The following is a 27,200-nucleotide window of genomic DNA, read 5'->3' as shown; positions in this document are numbered from 1 at the left end:
AGTGTTGTGTGGGTGACTGACAGTGGGCATTGAACTTCTCCTCGTCCTGTCTACCATTGTTAACCAGAAAGCTGTGATGATTATTTTGGAATTGATTAAAACCTTCTCTATCCCTCCCTCTCTTCCGTTTCTTTCCCTTCCCTCTTCATCTTTCCACCTCATCTCTCTCTCTCCCTCCCCCCATGTCTCCCCTCTCTTATTCTCTCTAGACTACCATGGTATCGTTGGAGGGTCTATCTAAGGTGGTTGACCCCTCCCAGCTGACCGCTGACTTCGAGGGAAGTCTGGAATACAACCATGATGAGTGGATCGAGGTACAACCTGCCAATTAATCAATCAATAAATCAATGGTTTGCAAACATTTTTTAGATAAGAGATATAGATAGAAGCTAAAATATACACACACACACTGTAGCTGTCTTAGTCAGTACTACAACCAGAAGTCAATCAATCCATCCATATCTGCGTTCTTTTCCAGGTGCGGATTGCTTTTGAGGAGTTTACGGGGCACGCGGGTCACATGTTGTCGAGGCTGGAGGAGATGCAGGAGGTGGTGGCGAGGAAAGACTTCCCCACGGACCTGGACGGGGCGCGGCGCATGATAGAGGAACACGCCACGCTGAAGAAGAAGGTCATCAAAGCTCCTATAGAGGAACTGGATACGGAGGGACAGAGGTAGGCTATGCACCACACGTACACGGGCACACACACATTGACACAGACATGCGGGCGCACACTCACTCACAAACAGACTGATAGTGATGCTACTTTTACACTGCTGATGATGTGTCTGTATGTTGTTTCACGTTGTGTCCCCTCTGTCTGTGTGTGTCCTCTCCCAGGTTGCTGCAGCGTATCCAGAGCAGTGAGTCGTACAGGAACTCTAACGCCAGCGGTGTGTGTAACGCTGACTCCCAGGGGCTGGTGCCGCGTGTCGCCACCCTGCTGGACAAACTACACACCACACGTCAACACCTCCACCAGGCCTGGCACATCAGGAAACTCCAGCTGGACCAGTGCTTCCAGCTACGCCTCTTCGAACAGGACGCTGAGAAGGTATCATGGATGGATGGATGGATGGATGGTAAAGGAAAAGAAAAGTGCAACAGTTACTAGTACTAGTATGATTTTTTGTGTGTGTGAAGTGGGGGTGAATAGGTCCAGTGTAATAGACTGATAAATAGGGGATACAAGATGGATCGTTTCAGTAAAGTAGACAGATTGCAGTGTTGGACTGCGGTAAGGGCTTGTTGCTAGGACACCATAGACAGTAGTTGGCTCTGAAGCCTGTTGGTTTTCTCTTATGACACTCAGTCCATCGCTCTTCTCCCTGTGCTTTGTGCAGATACATCTACACACACATACATTTACATTTACATTGTAGTCATTTAGCAGACACTCTTATCCAGAGCGACTTACAGTTAGTGAGTGCATACACACGTGCAAGCAAGTGTTTTTGCGCACTCATGTTTCTACATGCACATGTGCAAGCATACACACTCAACACATACAGTACACACAAAGATACACAAACACACTCTACCATCTGCAGCTGTTGGCTGCCTGTCATATCCCATCTCTAATGTGTGTGTGTGTGTGACTTTTCTACAGATGTTTGATTGGATTATGCACAACAAGGGTCTGTTCCTAGCCGGCTACACTGAGATCGGCAACAACCACCCTCACGCCATGGAGCTACAGACGCAACACAACCACTTCGCTATGAACTGCATGGTAAGAACACACAGACCACAGTTGACACACGCAATCACACACACACGCACACACTGAGCAGCGGGCTATTAGATAACTAGAAGCTGTGTCCATACTGGCTTACATAATGGTTATGAAATGGATTACTTTAAAGAGGCAATCTGCAGTTGCTACAGTACATACAGTGCATTGGGAAAGTATTCAGACCCCTTCCCTTTTTCCACATTTTGTTACATTACAGCCTTATTTTAAAATGGATTAAATTTAAAAAATCCTCATCAATATACACACTGCCTCATAATAACAAAGCAAAAACAGGTTTTTAGATATGTTTGCAAATTTATTAAAAATAAAAACACAGAAATACCTTATTTACATAAGTATTCAGACCCTTTGCTATGAGACTCGAAATTGAGCTCAGGTGCATCCCGTTTCCATTGATAATCCTTGATGTTTCTACAACTTGATTGGAGTCCACCTGTGGTAAATTCAATTGATTGGACATGATTTGGTAAGGCACACACCTGTCTATATAAGGTCCCACAGATGACAGCGCATGTCAGAGCAAAAACCAAGCTATGAGGTCGAAGGAATTGTCCGTAGAGCTCCGAGACAGGATTGTGTTGAGGCACAGATCTGGGAAAGCGTACCAAAAAATGGCTGCAGCATTTGAAGGTCCCAAAAAACGCAGTGGCCTCCATCATTCTTAAAAGGAAGAAGTTTGGATCCACCAAGACTCTTTCTAGAGCTGGCCGCCTGGCCAAACTGAGCAATCAGGGGAGAAGGGCCTTGGTCAGGGAGGTGACCAAGAACCCGATGGCCACTCTGACAGAGCTCCAGAGTTCCTCTGTGGAGATGGGAGAACCTTCCAGAAGGACAACCGTCTCTGCAGCACTCCACCAATCAGGCCTTTATGGTAGAGTGGCCAAACGGAAGCCACTCCTCAGTAAAAGGCACATGACAGCCCGCTTGGAGTTTGCCAAAAGGCACCTAAAGACTCTCAAACAAGATTTTCTGCTGATGAAACCAAGATTGAACTTTTTGGCCTAATGCCAACCGTCACCTCTGGAGGAAACCTGGCACTATCCCTACGGTGAAGCATGGTGGTGGCAGTATCATGCTGTGGGGATGTTTTTCAGCGGCAGGGACTGGGAGACTAGTCAGGATCGAGGGAAAGATGAACGGAGCAAAGTACAGAGCGCTCAGGACCTCCGACTTGGGCCAAGGTTAATCTTCCAACAGGACAACGACCCTAAGCACACAGCCAAGACAACGCAGGAGTGGCTTCGGGACAAGTCTCTGAATGTCCTTGAGTGGCCCAGCCAGAGCCCGCACTTGAACCCGATCGAACATCTCTGGAGAGACCTGAAAATAGCTGTGCAGCAACGCTCCCCATCCAACCTGACAGAGCTTGAGAGGATCTGCAGAGAGGAATGGGAAAAACTCCCCAAATACAGGTGTAACCAAGCTTGTAGCGTTATACCCAACAAGACTCAAGGCTGTAATCGCTGCCAACGGTGCTTCAACAAAGTACTGAGTAAAGGGTCTGAATACTTATGTAAATGTGATATTTCAGTTTTTTATATTTAATACATTTGAAAATAATTATACAAACCTGTTTTTGCTTTGTCATTATGTGGTATTGTGTGTAGATAGACAAAAAAAAAGAATGTAATCTATTTTAGAATAAGGCTTTAACGTAACAAAATGTGGAAAAAGTCAAGGGGTCTGAATACTTTCCAAATGCACTGTACGTTTTCTGAATGCCTTGTTATTGTTTGAACTCTGGATTGCCCCTTTAAAGCAGGAGATGAATCTAATGTATTGCCTCAGCTAGATGATGACTCTGCAGATGGAAACTCACTGACATTTAGCTCTGCACTAAAATCAATGCAACCGCTCTCTGTCTCTCTGTGTCTCTCTCTCTCTCTGGTGTGCACACATACCCTGACTAGTTCAGATGCTCTGAGGCTAGGTCAGTCGGGAGTCCATAAGTAGCGATTACAAAGCTGTCATCCTTGCATCACTCAATCCTTTTATTTATTTTTTACCTTCAGAAGAATCGGTGTGATCCACTAACATAGATTTTATGTCCTTTACTAGTGAGTCTTTTTTTGTATGGACTTAGTGCTTACTCCAATTCTTTTGTTTTTGTCTTGTTGTGAAATATCTGTATGTTTATTATCTGAATAGCAAAATAAACCAAATCAATCTCTTCCTCTCTCTCTCTCTCCCCACCCCGTCCCCCTCTCTCTCCCTCCCCCCTTCCCCCTATCTCTCCCCCTCTCTCTCCCTCACCCCGTCCCCCACTCTCTCCCTCCCCTCTCTCTCCCTCACCCCTTCCTCTCCCTCACCCCTTCCCCCTCTCTCTCCCTCCCCTCTCTCTCCCTCACCCCTTCCTCTCCCTCACCCCTTCCCCCTCTCTCTCCCTTACCCCGTCCCCCCCTCTCTCTCTCTCTCCCTCCCCCCTTCCCCACCCCGTCCCCCTCTCTCTCCCTCCCCATCTCTCTCCCTCACCCTGTCCCCCTCTCTCTCCCTCACCCTGTCCCCCTCTCTCTCCCTCCCCCTCTCTCTCGCTCACCCCGTCCCCCTCTCTCTCCCTCCACCCTTCCTACCCTGTCCCCCACTCTTTCCCTCACCCTCTCATATCCATCACCCCTTCCCCCTCTCTCTCCCTCACCCCGTCCTCCTCGCTCTCCCTCCCCCCTTCCCCACCACGTCCCCCTCTCTCTCTCCCCCCTTCCTCACCCCGTCCCCCTCTCTCCTCCATCCTCTACAGAATGTGTATGTGAACATCAACAGGATAATGTCAGTGGGTAACAGGCTGTTGGAGTCGGGTCACTATGCCTCGGTGCAGATTAAACAGATCTCAGGTCAGCTGGAAGCGGAGTGGAAAGCCTTCGCAGCTGCCCTGGACGAACGTAGCACACTGCTGGAGATGTCTGCCGCCTTCCACCAGAAATGTGACCAGGTGGGTGGTGGTGTGAACATATACGCATATGCAGGAACACACACACACACACACACACACACACACACACACACACACACACACATACAGAGAATTGATTAGTTTGTTTAATTCCAAATACAGAATCTGGGCGGTCCTCTTTCCCAATAGGAATATTCCATATGATTATTTTCATGTTCCACAGTTAAAGAAAGAAAAACTGTGCATTTTCCAGGGAATTGAACCATTTCCCATAGATACTAGTTCACAAAGCCTCTCTTTGTGTATTCTGATTGCTCGAGGGCAGGCACATGGAGAATACATGCATACGCTCATACACACATACACACACATCCCCTTGTGTGTGTGATCAGTGTATGATGAGGGCGTGCAGTGAGATTAACCTTTGATTAGAATCCTACTGTCTTGGTATGTTTAATATTCCCACATGAGGCATCTTTTTTAATTTTATTCTTTGCTATGTTTTCCCTCTATTGTCCCAATAATTTACAGAGATCTAACCTAGCCATGTGAAATCCAGGTCATCATGGTAGAATAATGCAGCGAATCTCAGAATAATACAGAATAGAACAATATACAGTATATACCTTTTATAGTGTGTGTGTTTTATGTTGTCTGCAGTGTATAAATCGTGTGTGTGTGTGTTTATATAATGTATGTCACAGGAGGTTGGTGGCACCTTAATTGGGGAGGACGGGCTCATAGTAATGGCTGGAACGGAATTAATGGAATGGTAATCAAACACATCAAAGACATGGTTTCCATTTGTTTGATACCATTCCATTCACTCCATTCCAGCCATTATTTCGAGCCGCCCTCCTCTCAGCAGCCTCCTGTGACGTATGTATAATGTGTGTCGTCTCTCTCTACAGTACATGAGTAATGTGGACTCGTGGTGTAAAGCGTGTGGAGAGGTGGATCTACCCTCGGAGCTCCAGGACCTAGAAGACGCTATCCACCACCACCAGGGCCTCTACGAACACATCACTGCTGCCTACTCAGAGGTAAACGGCACTGCTGCATACCCAGAGGTAACATACCTGCGTGTGGGTGTGGGTGAGGTGTCACTAGCAAGTTCTATACCAACACGTGTGTACGTGTGTGTTTGTATGTATGTGCTCACGCCTTCCTCCCTCCCCAGGTCAGCCAGGACGGTAAGGCCTTATTGGATAAGCTCCAGCGCCCTCTGACCCCGGGGGGAGCTGATTCGCTGACGGCCTCGGCCAACTACAGTAAGGCGGTGCACCACGTGCTGGATGTGATACACGAGGTGCTGCACCACCAGAGACAACTGGAGAATATCTGGCAACACCGCAAAGTCCGCCTGCACCAGAGGCTCCAGCTGTGTGTGTTCCAGCAAGACGTACAGCAGGTGTGTACTAGTTCTGTTCCTGTGTGGCTCAGTTGAGAAGAGCCTGGCTCTAGCAATGCCAAGGTCGTGGGTTCAATACCCGCAGGGATCACATACAGTGCCTTTAGAAAGTTTTCATACCCCTTGACTTATTCCACATTTTGTTGTGTTACAGCCTAAATTCAAAATACACACAATATCCCATAATGACAAAGTGAAAACATGTTTTTAGAAAACTTTGCAAATTGATTGAAAATGAAATACACTCATATGACTCACACCCCTGAGTCAATACTTTGTAGAAGCACCATTAGCAGTGATTACAGCTGTGAGTCTTTCTGGGTAAGTCTTTAAGACACTCAGGAACATTCAATGTCATCTTGGTAAGCAACTCTAATGTATATTTGGCCTTGTGTTTTAGGTTATTGTCCTGCTGAAAGGTGAATTTGTCTCCCAGTGTCTGTTTTAAAGGAGACTGAAACAGGTTTTCTTCTAGGACTTTGCCTGTGCTTAGTGCTATTCCGTTTCTTTTTATCTTAAAAAAACACACTAATCCTTGCTGATGACAAGCATGACCATAACATGATGCAGTCACCACCATGCTTGAAAATATGAAGAGTGGTACTCAGTGATGTGTTGTTGGATTTGCCCCAAACATAACGCTTTGTATTCAGGACATAAAGTTAATTTCTTTGCCACATTTTTAGCAGTTTCACTAAAGTGCCTTATTGCAAACAGGATGCATGTTTTGAAATATTTGTATTCTGTACAGGCTTCCTTCTTTTCACTCTGTAATTTAGGTTAGTATTGTGGAGTAACTAACCATCCTCAGTTTTCTCCTATCACAGCCATTAAACTCTGTAACTGTTTTAAAGTCACCATTGGCCTCATGGTGAAATCCCTGAGCGGTTTCATTTTTTTACATTTACATTTTAGTCATTTTGTCATTTAGCAGACGCTCTTATCCAGTGCATACATTTTTCATACTGGTTTCCTTCCTCTCCGGCAACTGAGTTAGGAAGGACGCTTGTATCTTTGTAGCTCAATTGGTAGAGCATGGCGCTTGTAACGCCAGGGTAGTGGGTTCGATCCCCGGGACCACCCATACGTAAAAATGTATGCACACATGACTGTAAGTCGCTTTGGATAAAAGCGTCTGCTAAATGGCATATTATTATTATTATTATTATTATTATTATTAATTAATAATTTCACCATGCTCAAAGATAAATATACAGTACCAGTCAAAAGTTTGGACACACCTACTCATTCACAGGTTTTTCTTTATTTTTACTATTTTCTACATTGTAGAAAAATAGTGAAGACATCAAAACTATGAAATAACACATATGGAATCATGTAATAACGAAAAAAGTGTTAAACAAATCAAAATATATTTTATATTTGAGATTCTTCAAATAGCCACCCTTTGCCTTGATGACAGCTTTGCACACTCTTGGCATTCTCTCAACCAGCTTCATCTGGAATGCTTTTCCAATAGTCTTGAAGGAGTTCCCACATATGCTGAGCACTTGTTGGCTGCTTTTCCTTCACTCTGCCGTCTGACTCATCCCAAACCATCTCAATTGGGTTGAGGTCGGGGATTGTGGAAGCCAAGTCATCTGATACAGCACTCCATCACTCTCCTTCTTGGTAAAATAGCCCTTACACAGCCTGGAGGTGTGTTGGGTCATTGTCCTGTTGAAAAACAAATGATAGTCCCACAAAGCCCAAACCAGATGGGATGGCGTATCGCTGCAGAATGCTGTGGTAGCCATGCTGGTTAAGTGTGCCTTGAATTCTAAATAAATCACAGACAGTGTCACCAGCAAAGCAACCCCACACCATAACACCTCCTCCTCCATGCTTTACGGTGGGAACTACAGATGCAGAGATCTTCCGTTCAAACACACAGCGATTTGAAACAAAAATGTCCATTGCTCGTGTTTCTTGGCCAAGCAAGTCTCTTCTTCATATTGGTGCCCTTTAGTAGTGGTTTCTTTGCAGCAATTCAACCATGAAGGCCTGATTCACACAGTCTCCTCTGAACAGTTGATGTTGAGATGTGTCTGTTACTTGAACTCTGTGAAGCATTTATTTGGGCTGCAATTTCTGAGGCTGGTAACTGTAATGAACTTATCCTCTGCAGCAGAGGTAACTGTGGGTCTTCCATTCCTGTGGCGGTCCTCATGAGAGCCAGTTTCATCATAGCGCTTGATGGTTTTTGCGACTGCACTTGAAGAAACTTTCAAAGTTCTTGACATTTTCCGTATTGACTGACCTTCATGTCTTAAAGTAATGATGGACTATCGTTTCTCTTTGCTTATTTGAGCTGTTCTTGCCATAATATGGACTTGGTCTTTTACTAAATAGGGTTATCTTCTGTTCTTTTTTTTACTTTACCCATCTACCAATAGGTGCTCTTCTTTGTGAGGCATTGGAAAACCTCCCTGGTCTTTGTGGTTGAATCTGTGTTTGAAATTCACTGCTCAACTGAGGGACCTTACAGATAATTGTATGTGTGGGGTACAGAGATGAGGTAGTCATTCAAAAATCATGTTAAACACTATTATTGCGCACAGAGTGAGTCCATGCAACTTATTATGTGACTTGTTCAGCACATTTTTACTCCTGAATTGATTTAGGATTGCCATAAGAAAGGGTTTGAATACTTAATGACTCAAGACATTTTCATTTACATTTCGAAAAAAAACATAATTCCACTTCGACATTACGGGGTATTGTGTTTGTAGGCCAGTGATAAAAACATCTGAATTTAACCCATTTTAAATTCAGACTGTAACACAACAAAATGTGGATAAAGTCAAGGGGTGTGAATACTTTCTGAAGGCACTGTACATGATACACATACTAGAAATGTATGGACACACTCACCGTCGTTGCCAAGGTAACTGTTGCCATGGTGACACTGCTGGCCAGTATTCAGATGAGGGGTATTCTGCCAAGTGGTAGAGGGATACAGAAAGATCTGAGGAGGGAGAGAGCAGGACAAGGAAGGTGTGAAGAGGGAGAAAGAAAGGAGGGTGGGACGGACGGGAGGGTTTTGTTTATTTTTCGTAGCAGGTTTAGGAGAACTTAAGCAGCAGGTTAGGAGAATTAACATAGCAGGTTAGGAAAACAGTTAGGGTTAGCTAAAATGCAAAAAAAATGCTTTTGACATCAATTTTACAAAAGCTGTATCCCATCTAGACAGGACCAGATGGGAGGGAACTCATCCTCTCTCATCTCCCTCTGCCAGGGATGTAGCTCAGTTGGTAGAGCATGGCGTTTGCAACGCCAGGGTTGTGGGTTCGATTCCCACGGGGGGCCAGTTTAAAAAAGATAATGTAAGTCGCTCTGGATAAGAGCGTCTGCTAAATGGCTAAAACTTAAAATGTAAATGTAAATGCCTACTGACTGGAGTAGTGTGCTGTTCTGTCTATCAACCCTAGAGCTCCCCTAGTGTTGGACTGGCAGCATGACACTCCATTTTTCCTGTGGCCCACAGCCTGAACTTCTATGCCACTTAGCTAACTGTGCATGCTTGTGTTTGTGCAGGTTCTGGACTGGATAGAGAACCATGGGGAGGCTTTCCTCAGTAAACACACAGGCGTTGGGAAGTCCCTCCATCGAGCCAGAGCACTACAGAAACGACATGAGGACTTCGAGGAGGTCGCCCAGGTAGGATAGAACCCCTCTGCTTTTACCCTTTCTCTCTCTATCACATACTCCATCTATCTCTATCTTTTCACTAAATATATCCAGTGAAGTTTCTCTCCTCCTCTCCTCCCTTTCTCTTGTTAACTGTCCTCCCTCTTTCCTTCTCTCCCTCTCTGTCTCTCCCCATCCTCTCTCTTTCTCTGTGTAATTGTTCTCTCCCCCATCCAGAACACCTATACTAATGCCGATAAGCTGCTGGAGGCAGCGGAGCAGTTAGCCCAGACAGGAGAGTGTGATCCAGAGGAGATCTACCAGGCAGCCCACCAGCTAGAGGACCGCATCCAGGACTTTGTTAGGAGGGTGGAGCAACGCAAAGTCCTGCTCGACATGTCTGTCGCCTTCCACACACACGTCAAAGAGGTACAAAGTGTGTGTGTGTGTGTGGCGGGGGGGGTTGTGTGAGTGTGCGCGCATACTCAAGAGTAGCTCAACATTATACTGGATTGTGTGTATGTGCGACATGATGGATAGGTGTTTGTGTGTGTGTATTAACCCTCTCTGTGTCCCTAGCTGTGGACGTGGTTGGAGGAGCTGCAGAAGGAGTTATTAGATGATGTGTATGCTGAGTCTGTGGAGGCGGTGCAGGACCTGATCAAACGCTTCAGCCAGCAGCAGCAGACCACCCTGCAGGCCACTGTCAACGTCATCAAGGAGGGAGAGGACCTCATCCAGCAGCTCAGGTAGAGAACACACACCCACGGGCTGGGACAAACACACACACACACACACACACACACACACACACACACACACACACACACACGCACTCACTCACAGGGACAGACGTGCACACACACAAAATAAATTGGAAGTAACTGAGCAAAAGTTGAAAGTTTCAGAGAGTGGGCAGAAGGTGAGTAGGATGGAAGAGACAACAGGAGGAGAGAGAGAACAACAGCCTCCCATAGCGAACTGGCAGAGGGGAGAGAGAGAACAACAGCCTCTTCCCATAGCGAACTGGCAGAGGGGAGAGAGAGAACAACAGCCTCTTCCCATAGCGAACTGGCAGAGGAGAGAGAGAACAGCAGCCTCCTCCCATAGCGAACTGGCAGAGGAGAGAGAGAACAGCAGCCTCCTCCCATAGCGAACTGGCAGAGGAGAGCGAGAGAACAACAGCCTCCTCCCATAGTGAACTGGCAGAGGAGAGAGAGAACAACAGCCTCCTCCCATAGTGAACTGGCAGAGGGAAGCGAGAGAACAACAGCCTCCTCCCATAGCGAACTGGCAGAGGAGAGAGAGAACAGCAGCTTCCTCTCATAGCGAACTGGCAGAGGGGAGAGAGAGAACAACAGCCTCCTCCCATAGCGAACTGGCAGAGGGGAGAGAGAGAACAACATCCTCCTCCCATAGCGAACTGGCAGAGGGGAGAGAGAGAACAACAGCCTCCTCCCATAGCGAACTGGCAGAGGAGAGAGAGAGAACAACAGCCTCCTCCCATAGTGAACTGGCAGAGGGGAGAGAGAGAACAACAGCCTCCCATAGCGAACTGGCAGAGGAGAGAGAGAACAACAGCCTCCTCCCATAGCGAACTGGCAGAGGGGAGAGAGAACAACAGCCTCCTCCCATAGTGAACTGGCAGAGGAGAGAGAGAACAACAGCCTCCTCCCATAGTGAACTGGCAGAGGAGAGAGAGAACAACAGCCTCCTCCCATAGTGAACTGGCAGAGGGGAGAGAGAGAACAACAGCCTCCTCCCATAGTGAACTGGCAGAAGGGAGAGAGAGAACAACAGCCTCCTCCCATAGCGAACTGGCAGAGGGGAGAGAGAAAGGGAATAGAAAGGAGAGATGACAAGGAGTAGGAGGTTGACAGTTAGAGAGCTGCGTGTATTTGACTGCTCTGACCATGATTCTGGTTGTATTTATATCAAGTGTGTGGGGTGAAACCTAGCCCTCACAGACACACACACACAAACTGAAGCGATCTCTCTTTCTCTCTCTCCCTGGTGTATTCTCTCCTCTGAGTGTTGTTACATAATGCTGGTTTCATAACAGTGTGGCTAATTGTGTAACATCTCCCAGGACTCCACATTGTGTGTGTGAGAGATTAGAGGAGTGTGTGCACGTGTGTGTGTGTGTGTTATTATACAATGATTGAAGCAGTGCCAGTGAAATTACCTCTGCACCGAATAATTTTGTGTGTGTGTGTACGTTTTCTGCATTGTGTTTGTGTTCTCTCGTGTCGTAGGGACTCTGCTATCTCCAGTAACAAGACTCCCCACAACAGCTCTATCAACCACATAGAGAGTGTGTTGCTGCAGCTGGATGAGGCCCAGGCTCAGATGGAGGAGCTGTTTCAGGAGAGGAAGATCAAACTAGAACTCTTCCTGCAGCTACGCATCTTCGAGAGGGACGCCATTGACGTGAGTGTGTGGAAAGGGTTTGTGTGGCAGAGGTGGTTCTGGTAAAGTACCCTTGTCTAGGCTTTAGCTCAGTGAGCTAACACAGTCTTGAGTCTTCAGATGACCTGATTCATGTCATACACGTGTGTGTGATGTATGTATCCTCACCTTGAGTGTGTACGTGTGTGTGGTGTGTGTATCCTCACCTTGAGTGTGTACGTGTGTGTGGTGTGTGTATCCTCACCTTGAGTGTGTACGTGTGTGTGGTGTGTGTATCCTCACCTTGAGTGTGTACGTGTGTGTGCATGCTTTTCCTTATGTGTGTACTTGTGTGTATCCACACCTGTCTCTCTGTCTCTCTCTCTCAGATCTTCTCGGACCTGGAGTTTTAAATCTCACCTATCTCTCTCTCTCCCACCCAGATCATCTCAGACCTGGAGTCGTGGAACGAGGAGTTGAGTGTTCAGATGAGTGAGTTTGATACAGAGGACCTGACCCTGGCAGAACAGAGACTCCAGCACCACGCTGACAAGGCCCTGACCATGAACAACCTGACCTTTGACGTCATCCACCAGGGACAGGAGCTACTGCAGTACGTCAATGAAGTTCAGGCCTCTGGTGAGTAGCAGTACACACATGTGGACAACAGAGCTTACATAGTCACATATGCAGACACACACACACAGAAAATGAGCTACTGCAACAGCCTGTTTTGCAGAAGGAGTGGAATGAATTTCGCTCTCTCTCCTTGCCTTTCTCCCTCTCTCTCTCCCATGTACTCCCCCTCTCTCTCCCCCTCTTTCACTCCTTCTCTTCCCCCTCTCTTTTCCCATCTCTCCCTTTCAAATCAAATCAAATCAAATCTCTCCCTCCAGGTGTAGAGTTGCTCTGTGACAGAGATGTGGACATGGCTACTCGTGTTCAGGACCTGCTGGAGTTTCTCCATGAGAAGCAGCAGGAGTTGGACGTAGCAGGCGAACAACACAGGAGACACCTGGAGCAGTGTGTACAGCTACGACACCTGCAGGCCGAAGTCAAACAGGTATACACACACACACACACACACACACACACACACACACACACACACACACGCACACATACTTAGAGCAATGTATACAGTGACGACACCGGAACCATCCATTGATAACACATAATTTCCTATTAAATACCAGTAGAAATAATGCCATTGTAAATACTAGGTAAGTACCAGTGGAAACAGTACTAAAATGCTATCTTTATAACATATATCCTTGTTCCTGGTCTGTGCAGGTCCTGGGCTGGATCCGTAATGGGGAGTCTATGCTGAATGCTGGTCTGATCACAGCCAGTTCTCTACAGGAAGCAGAACAGCTACAGAGAGAACACGAACAGTTCCAGCATGCCATCGAGGTGAGCTCATCACTTCGCGACGCAAACACCAACACACATCCTTTTTATAGATAATAATAAGTACACATATACAGTGAGGGAAAAAAGTATTTGAAATCCTGCTGATTTTGTACGTTTGCCCACTGACAAAGACATGATCAGTCTATAATTTTAATGGTAGGTTTATTTGAACAGTGAGAGACAGAATAACAACAAAGAAATCCAGAAAAACGCATGTCAAAATTGTTATAAATTGATTTGCATTTTAATGAGGGAAATAAGTATTTGACCCCTCTGCAAAACATGACTTAGTACTTGGTGGCAAAACCCTTGTTGGCAATCACAGAGGTCACACGTTTCTTGTAGTTGGCCACCAGGTTTGCACACATCTCAGGAGGGATTTTGTTCCACTCCTCTTTGCAGATCTTCTCCAAGTCATTAAGGTTTCGAGGCTGACATTTGGCAACTCAAACCTTCAGCTCCCTCCACAGATTTTCTATGGGATTAAGGTCTGGAGACTGGCTAGGCCACTCCAGGACCTTAATGTGCTTCTTCTTGAGGCACTCCTTTGTTGCCTTGGCCGTGTGTTTTGGGTCATTGTCATGCTGGAATACCCATCCACAACCCATTTTCAATGCCCTGGCTGAGGGAAGGAGGTTCTCACCCAAGATTTGACAGTACATGGCCCCGTCCATCGTCCCTTTGATGCGGTGAAGTTGTCCTGTCCCCTTAGCAGAAAAACACCCCCTTAGCATAATGTTTCCACCTCCATGTTTGACGGTAGGGATGGTGTTCTTGGGGTCATAGGCAGCATTCCTCCTCCTCCAAACACGGCGAGTTGAGTTGATGCCAAAGAGCTCAATTTTGGTCTCATCTGACCACAACACTTTCACCCAGTTCTCCTCTGCCAATGAACATCTGAATGATTCAAACTTCAGACGGGCCAGTATATGTGCTTTCTTGAGCAGGGGGACCTTGCGGGCGCTGCAGGATTTCAGCCCTTCACGGCGTAGTGTGTTACCAATTGTTTTCTTGGTGACTATGGTCCCAGCTGACTTGAGATCATTGACAAGATCCTCCCATGTAGTTCTGGGCTGATTCCTCACCATTCACCAACTGTTGTCACCTTCTCACCAAGCTGCTTGGCGATGGTCTTGTAGCCCATTCCAGCCTTGTGTAGGTCTACAATCTTGTCCTTGACATCCTTGGAGAGCTCTTTGGTCTTGGCCATGGTGGAGAGTTTGGAATCTGATTGATTGATTGCTTCTGTGGACAGGTGTCTTTTATACAGGTAACAAGCTGAGATTAGGAGCACTCCCTTTAAGAGTGTGCTCCTAATCTCAGCTCGTTACCTGTATAAAACACACCTGGGAGCCAGAAATATTTCTGATTGAGAGGGGGTCAAATACTTATTTCCCTCATTAAAATGCAAATCAATTTATAACATTTTTGACATGCGTTTTTATGAATTCTTTTGTTATTCTGTCTCTCACTGTTGAAATAAACCTACCATTAAAATTATAGACGGATCATTTCTTTGTCAGTGGGCAAACGTACAAAATCAGCAGGGGATCAAATACTTTTTTCCCTCACTGTATATTCTCTCTTTATATTTATTTATCTCTACAGTAGCTCTGTATCGCTCTATCCTTGTTTAACCAGCCTGATCTCACAAGCTCATGTTTCACTTAATCTCTCCCCATTCCTCTGGCTTTCCCTCTCTTTTCCCCCCCACTCATTTCTTTAAACATATCTGATATTCTATAATAAAACTCTATAATAAGGTGCAACACAAAGCTATGATATTCTAACTCTCTCTCTCTCCCTCTCTCCCTCCTCTCCTCCTTCTAGAAAACCCACCAGAGTGCTCTGCAGGTGCAGCAGAAGGCTGAGGCGTTACTCCAGGCCAACCACTATGATATGGACCTGATCAGAGACTGTGCTGAGAACGTAGCATCCCACTGGCAGCAGCTCATGTTGAAGATGGAGGACAGGCTGAAACTAGTCAACGCCTCTGTAGCCTTCTACAAGACCTCCGAACAGGTAGGGGGTGCTGTGACTATTATAGTTATTGTTTATTATGTAATGACAGGTAGGGAGCTAGTACTCTAATAGGTATTGTAATTCTGTAATAACACCATTAGATAAATACCTCTGTAGCCTTCTACAAGACCTCCGAACAGGTAGGGGGCACTATTGCTCTTGGTATCCAGTTAGTTTTGCTCTAGTAGAGATAACTAGCTAGTTACGTTAGTAGCTTAGCTTTAGTTAAGGAGACGGACTGAGCCTGTGCTGTGTCCTGTAGGTGTGCTGGAAAGCCTCCTGGAGCATCATGGGAGCTGTGGTGTGTTATGGGAGCTGTAGTTTTAACCCTGTGTTGTGATCTGTAGGTGTGCAGTGTGTTGGAGAGCCTGGAGCAGGAGTATAAGAGGGAAGAGGACTGGTGTGGGGGGGCTGACAAACTGGGTCCTAACTGTGAGTCAGATCATGTCACCCCCATGATCAGCAAACACCTGGAACAGAAAGAGGCCTTTCTCAAGGTAAGAACATACACGTACACACACACACACACACACACACACACACACATACACACACACACACATACAACTATTACCCATGTCTCTAAAATGTGTGTCTTTCCCTAGGCATGCACCCTGGCCAGACGTAATGCTGATGTGTTCCTGAAGTACATGCACAGGAACAGTGTTAACATGCCTGGGATGCTCAGCCATGTCAAAGCACCGGAACAACAGGTCAAGAGTGAGTATCACACACACGTACACACACTGTGTGGTAATTCTACCTTTCACCTATTCCTAAATCAACCCCAAAAGATTTATATATCTAATCTAATGTGATCTCTGTGTTCATGTTGCGGTCAGACATCCTGAATGAGTTGTTGCAGAGAGAGAACCGTGTTCTCCACTTCTGGACCATGAGGAAACGACGGTTGGACCAGTGCCAGCAATACGTGGTGTTCGAACGCAGCGCCAAACAGGTACACACACAATTTACACACACTCTCTCTAGCTCTCTCTATCTCTCTTTTTGTCTTTCTTACTCAAAGCTCTAACAACAGTTAAAATGGCTGTTCTCTCTTCCTCCATTCTCTGTTTCTGTCCTCATCTGTATCCTCTGTCTATCTCTCTACCCCAATGTCCACCTCAATGATCTGTGTGTGTGTCCTCAGGCTCTGGAGTGGATCCATGACACCGGAGAGTTCTACCTGTCAACACACACCTCCACTGGCTCCAGTATCCACCACACACAGGAGCTGCTGAAGGAGCACGAAGACTTCCACATCACAGCCAGGGTAGAAAGGATCACATCTTCACGTCATAACTTTTTTTAGACCAAACATTACAGATTTTAAATCAACCCCTATCTCTCTCCCCTCTCTCCTCCTCCCCCGTCTCTCCGCCCTCTCCCTCCAGCAAACCAAAGAGCGTGTGAAGCTGCTGATCCAGCTAGCGGATGGCTTCTGTGATAAAGGCCATAGTCACGCTGTGGAGATAAAGAAGTGGGTGACGGCGGTGGACAAACGCTACAGAGACTTCTCACTGCGTATGGACAAGTACCGGACCAGTCTGGAGAAAGCACTGGGCATCTCATCTGACTCTAACTCCAAGGCTGTAAGTCAAGAGGGTGTAGGGGGGTTGGTGGGGGTGGGGACGGTGTGTGCGGGGGGTTGGGTTGGTGGGGTGGGGTGTCCATATAATGGTTGCTGGAAAGCATTATGGAAAAATCATCTCTGCACACTGAAGATGGCTTTTAGCAGAAACATTGGTGAATGATGGTCCATTCCCTAATAATAATAAAATAACAACGCTCTTTAAAAGTACTGTATTTTTGGTAAATCATGTCTCTCCAACCTTCTCCCTTCCTCCATCCCTCTCTCTCTGTCAGAGTAAGGATCTCCAGTTGGACATAATTCCAGCCACACCTCAGGGGTCAGAAGTCAAGCTGAGAGACGCGGCTCACGAACTCAACGAGGAGAAACGCAAGTCCGCTCGCAGGAAGGAGTACGTCATCACTTAACTTTCTGACACCGTATTAGATCAGTGACACTCAAAATGAACCATATCCCAAATCCAATCAACCAGTCGATCCTGCCTTGACCTCTTGTCCCCATTCATCATCTCATAACTAAAACTACTGTAGCAGCACTTCTACTACAGTACACACACGCCCAAAACAGCCACAACTAGACACGACTCTGACACGATTCATCCGTGTAAATGGACAGAGCAGAGGGGCTAAAAGGGTTCTATTGATAATGATATAAATCAGCAAAAGAGGCTAACCGTGTGTGTTTGTGTGTGTGCACGCGTGTGTGTGTGTGTAGGTTCATCATGGCTGAGCTGATCCAGACAGAGAAGACCTATGTCAGAGACCTGAGGGAGTGTACGGATGTAAGGAAACCTGCTCTCTCTCTTTCTCTACCCCCTAATCTATAGTGGCATTCTGCTGCCAATGTCTGGCGCCACCTTGTGGAATTTTAACACAACACATGTGGAAAAACAACATCTGACCAACATGGAAGACCAATAACACAACACATGCACATATGAAATGTAGTGTTGCCGTGTAGAGTTCCATTAAATGCAGCAGCTGTGACTTAATCAATCTGATTTATCTGGACCCTCCATGTGTGTGATCTAACCCCCCTTCTCCATCCTCCTCCCTCCAGACGTACCTGTGGGAGATGACCAGTGGGGTAGAGGAGATCCCTCCTGGCATCGTCAACAAGGAACACATCATCTTCGGGAACATAGTGGACCTCTATGAGTTCCATCACAAGTAAGTCACTCTCCCTGAGTCACTCTCCCTGTACAGCCACAACAACCTACAGTGGGAAGAACAAGTATTTGATACACTGCCGACTTTGCAGGTTTTCTTACTTACAAAGCATGTAGAGGTCTGTAATTTTTATCATAGGTACAGTGGGGAAAAAAGTATTTAGTCAGCCACCAATTGTGCAAGTTCTCCCACTTAAAAAGATGTTCAGGTCAGGGTTCAGGTCTGGAGACTGGCTAGGCCACTCCAGGACCTTGAGATGCTTCTTACGGAGCCACTCCTTAGTTGCCCTGGCTGTGTGTTTCGGGTCAATGCTCTTACTGAGGGAAGGAGGTTGTTGGCCAAGATCTCGCGATACATGGCCCCATCCATCCTCCCCTCAATACGGTGCAGTCGTCCTGTCCCCTTTGCAGAAAAGCATCCTCAAAGAATGATGTTTCCACCTCCATGCTTCACGGTTGGAATGGGTTGGGGTTGTACTCAGCCTTCTTCTTCCTCCAAACACGGCGAGTGGAGTTTAGACCAAAAAGCTCAATTTTTGTCTCATCAGACCACATGACCTTCTCCCATTTCTCCTCTGGATCATCCAGATGGTCATTGGCAAACTTCAGATGGGCCTGGAAATGCGCTGGCTTGAGCAGGGGGACCTTGCGTGCGCTGCAGGATTTTAATCCATGACTTAGTGTGTTACTAATGGTTTTCTTTGAGACTGTGGTCCCAGCTCTCTTCAGGTCATTGACCAGGTCCTGCCGTGTAGTTCTGGGCTGATCCCTCACCTTCCTCATGATCATTGATGCCCCACGAGGTGAGATCTTGCATGGAGCCCCAGACCGAGGATGATTGACCGTCATCTTGAACTTCTTCCATTTTCTGATAATTGCGCCAACAGTTGTTGCCTTCTCACCAAGCTGCTTGCCTATTGTCCTGTAGCCCATCCCAGCCTTGTGAAGGTCTACAATTTTATCCCTGATGTCCTTACACAGCTCTCTGGTCTTGGCCATTGTGGAGAGGTTGGAGTCTTTTAGATTCCGTCTCTCACAGTTGAAGTGTACCTATGATAAAAATTACAGACCTCTACATGCTTTGTAAGTAGGAAAACCTGCAAAATCGGCAGTGTATCAAATACTTGTTCTCCCCACTGTATTTATATGTATGTATGTGTATGTATGTATATATATATATATATATATATATATATATATATATATATATATATATATATATATATATATACACATATATATACATATAAATAAATATACATATAAATACAGTGGGGAGAACAAGTATTTGATACACTGCCGATTTTGCAGGTTTTCCTACTTACAAAGCATGTAGAGGTCTGTAATTTTCATCATAGGTACACGTCAACTATGACAGACAAAATGAGGAAAAAAAATCCAGAAAATCACATTGTAGGATTTTTTATGAATTTATTTGCAAATTATGGTGGAAAATAAGTATTTGGTCAATAACAAAAGTTTCTCAATACTTTGTTATATACCCTTTGTTGGCAATGACACAGGTCAAACATTTTCTGTAAGTTTTCACAAGGTTTTCACACACTGCTGCTGGTATTTTGGCCCATTCCTCCATGCAGATCTCCTCTAGAGCAGTGATGTTTTGGGGCTGTCGCTGGGCAACACGGACTTTCAACTCCCTCCAAAGATTTTCTATGGGGTTGAGATCTGGAGACTGGCTAGGCCACTCCAGGACCTTGAAATGCTTCTTACGAAGCCACTCCTTCGTTGCCCGGGCGGTGTGTTTGGGATCATTGTCATGCTGAAAGACCTAGCCACGTTTCATCTTCAATGCCCTTGCTGATGGAAGGAGGTTTTAACTCAAAATCTCACGATACATGGCCCCATTCATTCTTTCCTTTACACGGATCAGTCATCCTGGTCCCTTTGCAGAAAAACAGCCCCAAAGCATGATGTTTCCACCCCCATGCTTCACATTAGGTATGGTGTGCTTTGGATGCAACTCAGCATTCTTTGTCCTCCAAACACGACCAGTTGAGTTTTTACCAAAAAGTTCTATTTTGGTTTCATCTGACCATATGACATTCTCCCAATCCTCTTCTGGATCATCCAAATGCACTCTAGCAAACTTCAGACGGGCCTGGACATGTACTGGCTTAAGCAGGGGGACACGTCTAGCACTGCAGGATTTGAGTCCCTGGCGGCGTAGTGTGTTACTGATGGTAAGCTTTGTTACTTTGGTCCCAGCTCTCTGCAGGTCATTCACTAGGTCCCCCCGTGTGATTCTGGGATCTTTGCTCACCGTTCTTGTGATCATTTTGACCCCACGGGGTGAGATCTCGCGTGGAGCCCCAGATCGAGGGAGATTATCAGTGGTCTTGTATGTCTTCCATTTCCTAATAATTGCTCCCACAGTTGATTTCTTCAAACCAAGCTGCTTACCTATTGCAGATTCAGTCTTCCCAGCCTGGTGCAGGTCTACAATTTTGTTTCTGGTGTCCTTTGACAGCTCTTTGGTCTTGGCCATAGTGGAGTTTGGAGTGTGACTGTTTGAGGTTGTGGACAGGTGTCTTTTATACTGATAACAAGTTCAAACAGGTGCCATTAATACAGGTAACGAGTGGAGGACAGAGGAGCCTCTTAAAGAAGAAGTTACAGGTCTGTGAGAGCCAGAAATCTTGCTTGTTTGTAGGTGACCAAATACTTATTTTCCACCATAATTTGCAAATAAATTCATTAAAAATCCTACAATGTGATTTTCTGGATTTTTTCCCCTCAATTTGTCTGTCATAGTTGATGTGTACCTATGATGCAAATTACAGGCCTCTCTCATCTTTTTAAGTGGGAGAACTTGCACAATTGGTGTCTGACTAAATACTTTTTTTCCCCCACTGTACACTTCAACTGTGAGAGACGGAATCTAAAACAAAAATCCAGAAAATCACATTGTATGATTTTTAAGTAATTAATTTGCATTTTATTGCATGACATAAGTATTTGATACATCAGAAAAGCAGAACTTAATATTTGGTACAGAAACCTTTGTTTGCAATTACAGTGATCATACGTTTCCTGTAGGTCTTGACCAGGTTTGCACACACTGCAGCAGGGATTTTGGCCCACTCCTCCATACAGACCTTCTCCAGATCCTTCAGGTTTCGGGGCTGTCGCTGGGCAATACGGACTTTCAGCTCCCTCCATAGATTTTCTATTGGGTTCAGGTCTGGAGACTGGCTAGGCCACTCCAGGACCTTGAGATGCTTCTTACGGAGCCACTCCTTAGTTGCCCTGGCTGTGTGTTTCGGGTCGTTGTCATGCTGGAAGATCCAGCCACGACCCATCTTCAGTGCTCTTACTGAGGGAAGGAGGTTGTTGGCCAAGATCTCGCGATACATGGCCCCATCTATCCTCCCCTCAATACGGTGCAGTCGTCCTGTCCCCTTTGCAGAAAAGCATCCCCAAAGAATGATGTTTCCACCTCCATGCTTCACTGTTGGGATGGTGTTCTTGGGGTTGTACTCATCCTTCTTTTTCCTCCAAACACGGCGAGTGGAGTTTAGACCAAAAAGCTCTATTTTTGTCTCATCAGACCACATGACCTTCTCCCATTCCTCCTCTGGATCATCCAGATGGTCATTGGCAAACTTCAGACGGGCCTGGACATGCGCTGGCTTGAGCAGGGGGACCTTGCGTGCGCTGCAGGATTTTAATCCATGACGGCTTAGTGTGTTACTAATGGTTTTCTTTGAGACTGTGGTCCCAGCTCTCTACAGGTCATTGACCAGGTCCTGCCGTGTAGTTCTGGGCTGATCCCTCACCTTCCTCATGATCATTGATGCCCCACGAGGTGAGATCTTGCATGGAGCCCCAGACCGAGGGTGATTGACCGTCATCTTGAACTTCTTCAATTTTCTAATAATTGTGCCAACAGTTGTTGCCTTCTCACCAAGCTGCTTGCCTATTGTCCTGTAGCACATCCCAGCCTTGTGCAGGTCTACAATTGTAACCCTGATGTCCTTACACAGCTCTCTGGTCTTGGCCATTGTGGAGAGGTTGGAGTCTGTTTGATTGAGTGTGTGGACAGGTGTCATTTATACAGGTAACGAGTTCAAACAGGTGCAGTTAATACAGGTAATGAGTGGAGAACAGGAGGGCTTCTTAAAGAAAAACTAACAGGTCTGTGAGAGCCGGAATTCTTACTGGTTGGTAGGTGATCAAATACGTATGTCATGCAATAAAATGCAAATTAATTACTTAAAAATCATACAATGTGATTTTCTGGATTTTTGTTTTAGATTCCGCCTCTCACAGTTGAAGTGTACCTATGATAAAAATTACAGACCTCTACATGCTTTGTAAGTAGGAAAACCTGCAAAATCGGCAGTGTATCAAATACCTGTTCTCCCCACTGTATATCCACTATAAAATAAAGCAATTTGTTTCTTAAGTTAACTTCCTGGTTAATTTCCAGTGCTGAAGCTATGTATACAAACAGGAGTTATTCTCTGGTTTAATGGTGTTTGCTCACATCCTCCCTTTCTCTCTCTTCCTCCCTCTCTCCTCCCTCCCTCATCCCTCTCCTCTCCTTTTTCATCAGTATCTTCCTCAAAGAGCTGGAGAAGTATGAACAGCTACCAGAAGATGTGGGCCACTGCTTCGTCACCTGGGTGAGTGAGTGTGTGTCTGTTCTGGTCTTTCTCAAGACAAGTGAGTTGGTTCATAAAATGGCCGAATGTAGGTTTGTGATGTTCCTTGACATCTGTGAAATAGAGAGAGAAAGATTTCTTAGGATAGGTACAAATAATGATTTCTTAGAACAGGTATAAAGAATTGTCTTTAATATCTCTACTTCTAAATTGTGATTGGTCAAAAAGGAGTAGCTATATTGGTTTTGACTCTTAGTTGTGTATCTGTGTGTCCAGGCTGATAAGTTCCAGATGTACGTCAACTACTGTAAGAACAAACCAGACTCCACCCAGCTCATCCTAGAGCACGCTGGACCCTACTTTGACGTGAGTATCCTGCCCTCCTATTGGCCCATACTGTGACTGACAGCTCCCTGCACCCAATCACAGCTCTGTGTTTCTCTGTGTGGGCGTGTACAGGAGATCCAGCAGAGGCACCGATTGGCCAACTCCATCTCCTCCTACCTGATCAAGCCCGTTCAGCGAATCACCAAGTACCAGCTCCTGCTCAAGGTAACCATAGCAACCCACTTTTATAAAGCACATACACAATCTCTACAAATGTTTGTTTATATTTGCTTATGTTTACATTGTGATAAGCAGGAATGTAGGGACATACCTTTTTATTTGGTGAGTAGCTTTTATGCACCCATCACGCTAGTTAGCATCAGCGTTTACGTTACTTGCAGTCTCGACCGGCGTTCATCTTTTTGTTCACCAGTACATCCCAGGTTATGGGTAATTGAGGACCCCCTAATGGGCTTATTATCATTCACACAAAATATGACGTATTTGCTTTCAAAGGGTATTTGTTGATGGTACCTCTCTGGTGTGTTTAGGAGCTGCTGACGTGCTGTGAGGAGGGGAAAGGAGAGATCAAGGATGGACTGGAGGTCATGCTCAGTGTCCCCAAGAGAGCCAACGATGCCATGCACCTCTCAATGCTGGAGGGTGAGACACACACACACTCAAAGTCAACGATGCTTATGCACATACACATGGTGAAGGAACTCTTTCTTTAACACTCTTTTCTTCTCCCTCCCTCCCCGTCTCCTGTAGGTTTCGATGAGAACATTGAGTCTCAGGGAGAGTTAATCCTGCAGGAGTCCTTCCAGGTGTGGGATCCTAAAACTCTGATCCGTAAGGGACGCGAGCGTCACCTCTTCCTCTTCGAGATGTCCCTCATCTTCAGCAAGGAGGTCAAAGACTCCAACGGACGGAGCAAGTACATGTACAAGAGCAAACTCTACGTGAGTACAACTCTCTCTTGTCTCTGTCTCTTTTCTGTTTTAGTTGTTCTCCTTGTCTGTGTCTCTCTCTCTCTTTGTCTTTCTTTCTCTTTAGTTGTCTCTATCTCTCTCTGTTTCTGGTGTGTCATTGGCTAGAAATACAGATACGTATTACATATTGCCAAAGGAATTCATATAAAATGGCAGTAATACCTCTCCCTCTCTCCAGACGTCAGAGTTGGGGGTAACAGAGCACGTTGAGGGAGACCCCTGTAAGTTTGCTCTGTGGGTGGGACGCACCCCCACCTCCGACAACAAGATCGTACTCAAGGTAAGAACATAGGAGAATACCTCACATCCCTCTCTCCTTTCTCTCTCCTCTCCCCTCTGCCGTATTACTCTTGCCCCCTCTCCTCCTTTCTTTAACTTCCCTCTCCTCATCTTCTCTTTTCCTTCTCTTCTCCTCCCCCCTTTCCCTCTTTCTCTTCCCTGGTTGATTGCATGACTTTATGGTGCTGCCTGATGGATGTGAAGCTTCGTATGAGCCTTCGTATGTGCTTCTCTGTTTCTTGTTTCTCTCTGTATTTCTCTCTCTCTCTCTGTATTTCTCTCTCTCTCTCTCTCTCTGTATTTATCTCTCTCTCTCTCTCTGTATTTATCTCTCTCTCTGTATTTCTCTCGCTCTCTCTCTCTGTATTTCTCTCTCTCTCTCTCTCGCTCTGTATTTCTCTCTCTCTCTACATCTGTTACTTGGGTCTATTTATCTCTCTGTTCTGTCTAATGACTGTTCTATCATACAGTCTAGTCTAGTACAGTACATCTGCGTCTTGGGCTGTTTTGTTTATGTTTGTATCTCTGAATAATAACTGTTTGTTCGCTAACCAACCGTGGGCTAACATGCTTACGCCAACACCACTGACATGAACTTTAACCCCTAAACTCCAACTATTCTTCAAACTCCCACATGCTCCCAATACATTCTACATCCTCTGTATGAAGTAGAGGCCTATACATTTTTCTCGTCTAGAAAAATGGATCTCTTCTTGTTTTATGATTTGGCACCTCACGTGTTGACCCTCTTTCTCTCATTTTCCTTCTCTCTCTCTCTCTCTCCCTATCTTTCTTCCATCTTCCTTTCTCTCTCTATCTCTCTCTTTTTTTCTCTCCTTACCAAACCAAACATCTTCCTTTTTTTAACACCCACCTCCAAAGCTAGTTTTAATATTGAAGCTTCTTGTTTGTGCCAGTGGTTGGAAAAGCATGTTGCCCTACTCCCAACCCGATGACTCTGTCTGACACAATATATTGACTCTGTTTTTATTCTACTCATCTACCTGTGCTGCCCATATTAACCACCTAACTAACTGGCCACCACCAAAATACTGTAACTGTTTTCCGTCCATCATCTCGAGACATTCTGTCCTCATAGAAAATGTAATATAAATTAACTAAAAACAAACAAGTGAAATTCTCTATTCTATATTTGAACCAAAGCCAAGTCAGGGATGCAAACATGGATCAATGGTGAGTAAAACTGTACTAACTAGCCTAACACCTAACACAGCCCTCGGCTGCATCTCAATACTCTACTGTGGCCTTCTCTCTGTCTCCTCTCCTCTCCTTTTTCTGTGTTTCAATATCCACACTAGCTTACTACTTAGAATGAAGCCATGTAACACATATGCATTCTAAGTGGTATGCTATTGTGGGCATTGGAATATAACCGTTTCTTCTCCAGTGGGGGTCTATGAAACTGTTTAGACAAAAATAAGACTTCAGAGAGCAAGGTGATTGGGTGAATTAACCTTAGACCCCTCCTCCCTGGGCTAATGGCAGGCGTCGAGCATTGAGAACAAGCAGGACTGGATCAAACACATCAGGGAGGTGATTCAGGAACGAACCATCCACCTGAGAGGAGCTCTGAAGGAACCTATACACATCCCTAAGTCTGCCTCCACCAAGCATCACAAGGGACACCGCAGGTACAGGTACACAAGTTCATAAGTGGTCCTCTGTAGCTCAATTGGTAGAGCATGGCACTTGTAACGCCAGGGTGGTAATAATAATAATAATAATAATATAATATGCCATTTAGCAGACGCTTTTATCCAAAGCGACTTAGTCATGTGCGCATACATTTTTACATATGGGTGGTCACGGGGATCGAACCCACTACCCTGGTGTTACAAGCGCCATGCTCTACCAATTGAGCTACAGAGTTCGATCCCCGGGACCACCCATCCCCGGGACCACCCATACGTAAAAATGTATGCACACATGACTGTAAGTCGCTTTGGATAAAAGCGTCTGCTAAATGGCATATTATTATTATATTATTATACACACCTACACACACACACACTCATATGCATGTATACACACACACACACACACTTACACATTGTGTTTGGTCTTTGATAGGGATGGAGAGGACTTGGACAGCCAGGGTGACGGCAGCAGCCAACCAGACACCATCTCTATCGCCTCACGCACCTCACAGAACACACTGGACAGTGACAAGGTGAGCACACACTCTCTGGCCTCACAGAACATAGACAGGTGAGAACAGCACACAGTATTTCTAAAATTACGTTTTATCATGAAGAGAAGGCTTCAGTTGAAAAGGACCTGAGGACTTTTTTGCCTGCTTTAACCTCCTAGGGGAAGGATGTAATAATGATTCTACATTCCTCCTGACCATCTATCTCCTCTCCTCCAGCTGTCCGGTGGCTGTGAGCTGACTGTGGTGATCCATGACTTCATGGCTGGTAACAGCAACGAGCTGACCGTCCGGAGGGGCCAGACTGTAGAGGTCCTGGAGAGGTGCCATGACAAGCCTGACTGGTGTCTGGTGCGGACCACGGACCGCTCCCCTGCCCACGAGGGACTGGTACCCTGCACCATGCTCTGCATCGCCCACTCACGCTCCTCCATGGAGATGGAGGGGATATTCAACCATAAAGGTGGGTTAGGAGATCTGTAGTAGGGGGTAGCGTCTTTGAGTTTCAGAAAAGCGCTATATTATGGATTATCTTTCGA

At 45.7% G+C, this 27,200-nt stretch overlaps 1 protein-coding gene across 1 annotated transcript in view; it reads left to right on the top strand.

Moving 5' to 3' along the window:
• The window catches only part of LOC311125070 (triple functional domain protein-like), a 100,071-nt gene that overhangs the window by 41,417 nt on the left and 31,454 nt on the right, over window positions 1-27,200 (top strand). Inside the window, exons 6-37 of the mRNA XM_084158366.1 lie at window positions 210-314; window positions 479-675; window positions 843-1,056; window positions 1,612-1,734; window positions 4,493-4,684; window positions 5,557-5,715; window positions 5,826-6,056; window positions 9,594-9,716; window positions 9,924-10,115; window positions 10,266-10,435; window positions 11,942-12,116; window positions 12,518-12,713; window positions 12,971-13,137; window positions 13,368-13,487; window positions 15,318-15,509; window positions 15,857-16,006; window positions 16,115-16,229; window positions 16,352-16,467; window positions 16,660-16,782; window positions 16,904-17,101; window positions 17,376-17,491; window positions 17,815-17,881; window positions 18,160-18,269; window positions 22,845-22,914; window positions 23,170-23,259; window positions 23,353-23,445; window positions 23,772-23,883; window positions 23,992-24,182; window positions 24,391-24,492; window positions 25,998-26,149; window positions 26,583-26,682; window positions 26,881-27,124. Coding sequence (XP_084014492.1) covers window positions 210-314; window positions 479-675; window positions 843-1,056; window positions 1,612-1,734; window positions 4,493-4,684; window positions 5,557-5,715; window positions 5,826-6,056; window positions 9,594-9,716; window positions 9,924-10,115; window positions 10,266-10,435; window positions 11,942-12,116; window positions 12,518-12,713; window positions 12,971-13,137; window positions 13,368-13,487; window positions 15,318-15,509; window positions 15,857-16,006; window positions 16,115-16,229; window positions 16,352-16,467; window positions 16,660-16,782; window positions 16,904-17,101; window positions 17,376-17,491; window positions 17,815-17,881; window positions 18,160-18,269; window positions 22,845-22,914; window positions 23,170-23,259; window positions 23,353-23,445; window positions 23,772-23,883; window positions 23,992-24,182; window positions 24,391-24,492; window positions 25,998-26,149; window positions 26,583-26,682; window positions 26,881-27,124 — 4,705 coding nt within the window. The remainder of the gene's footprint in view (window positions 1-209; window positions 315-478; window positions 676-842; window positions 1,057-1,611; window positions 1,735-4,492; window positions 4,685-5,556; window positions 5,716-5,825; window positions 6,057-9,593; window positions 9,717-9,923; window positions 10,116-10,265; window positions 10,436-11,941; window positions 12,117-12,517; window positions 12,714-12,970; window positions 13,138-13,367; window positions 13,488-15,317; window positions 15,510-15,856; window positions 16,007-16,114; window positions 16,230-16,351; window positions 16,468-16,659; window positions 16,783-16,903; window positions 17,102-17,375; window positions 17,492-17,814; window positions 17,882-18,159; window positions 18,270-22,844; window positions 22,915-23,169; window positions 23,260-23,352; window positions 23,446-23,771; window positions 23,884-23,991; window positions 24,183-24,390; window positions 24,493-25,997; window positions 26,150-26,582; window positions 26,683-26,880; window positions 27,125-27,200) is intronic.

Source organism: Coregonus lavaretus (assembly GCF_964263955.1).
Source record: "Coregonus lavaretus genome assembly, chromosome: 3".
NCBI lineage: Eukaryota > Metazoa > Chordata > Actinopteri > Salmoniformes > Salmonidae > Coregonus > Coregonus lavaretus.
Note: the sequence above shows the minus strand (reverse complement) of the source record. Positions and strands in the feature narration are given on the sequence as shown.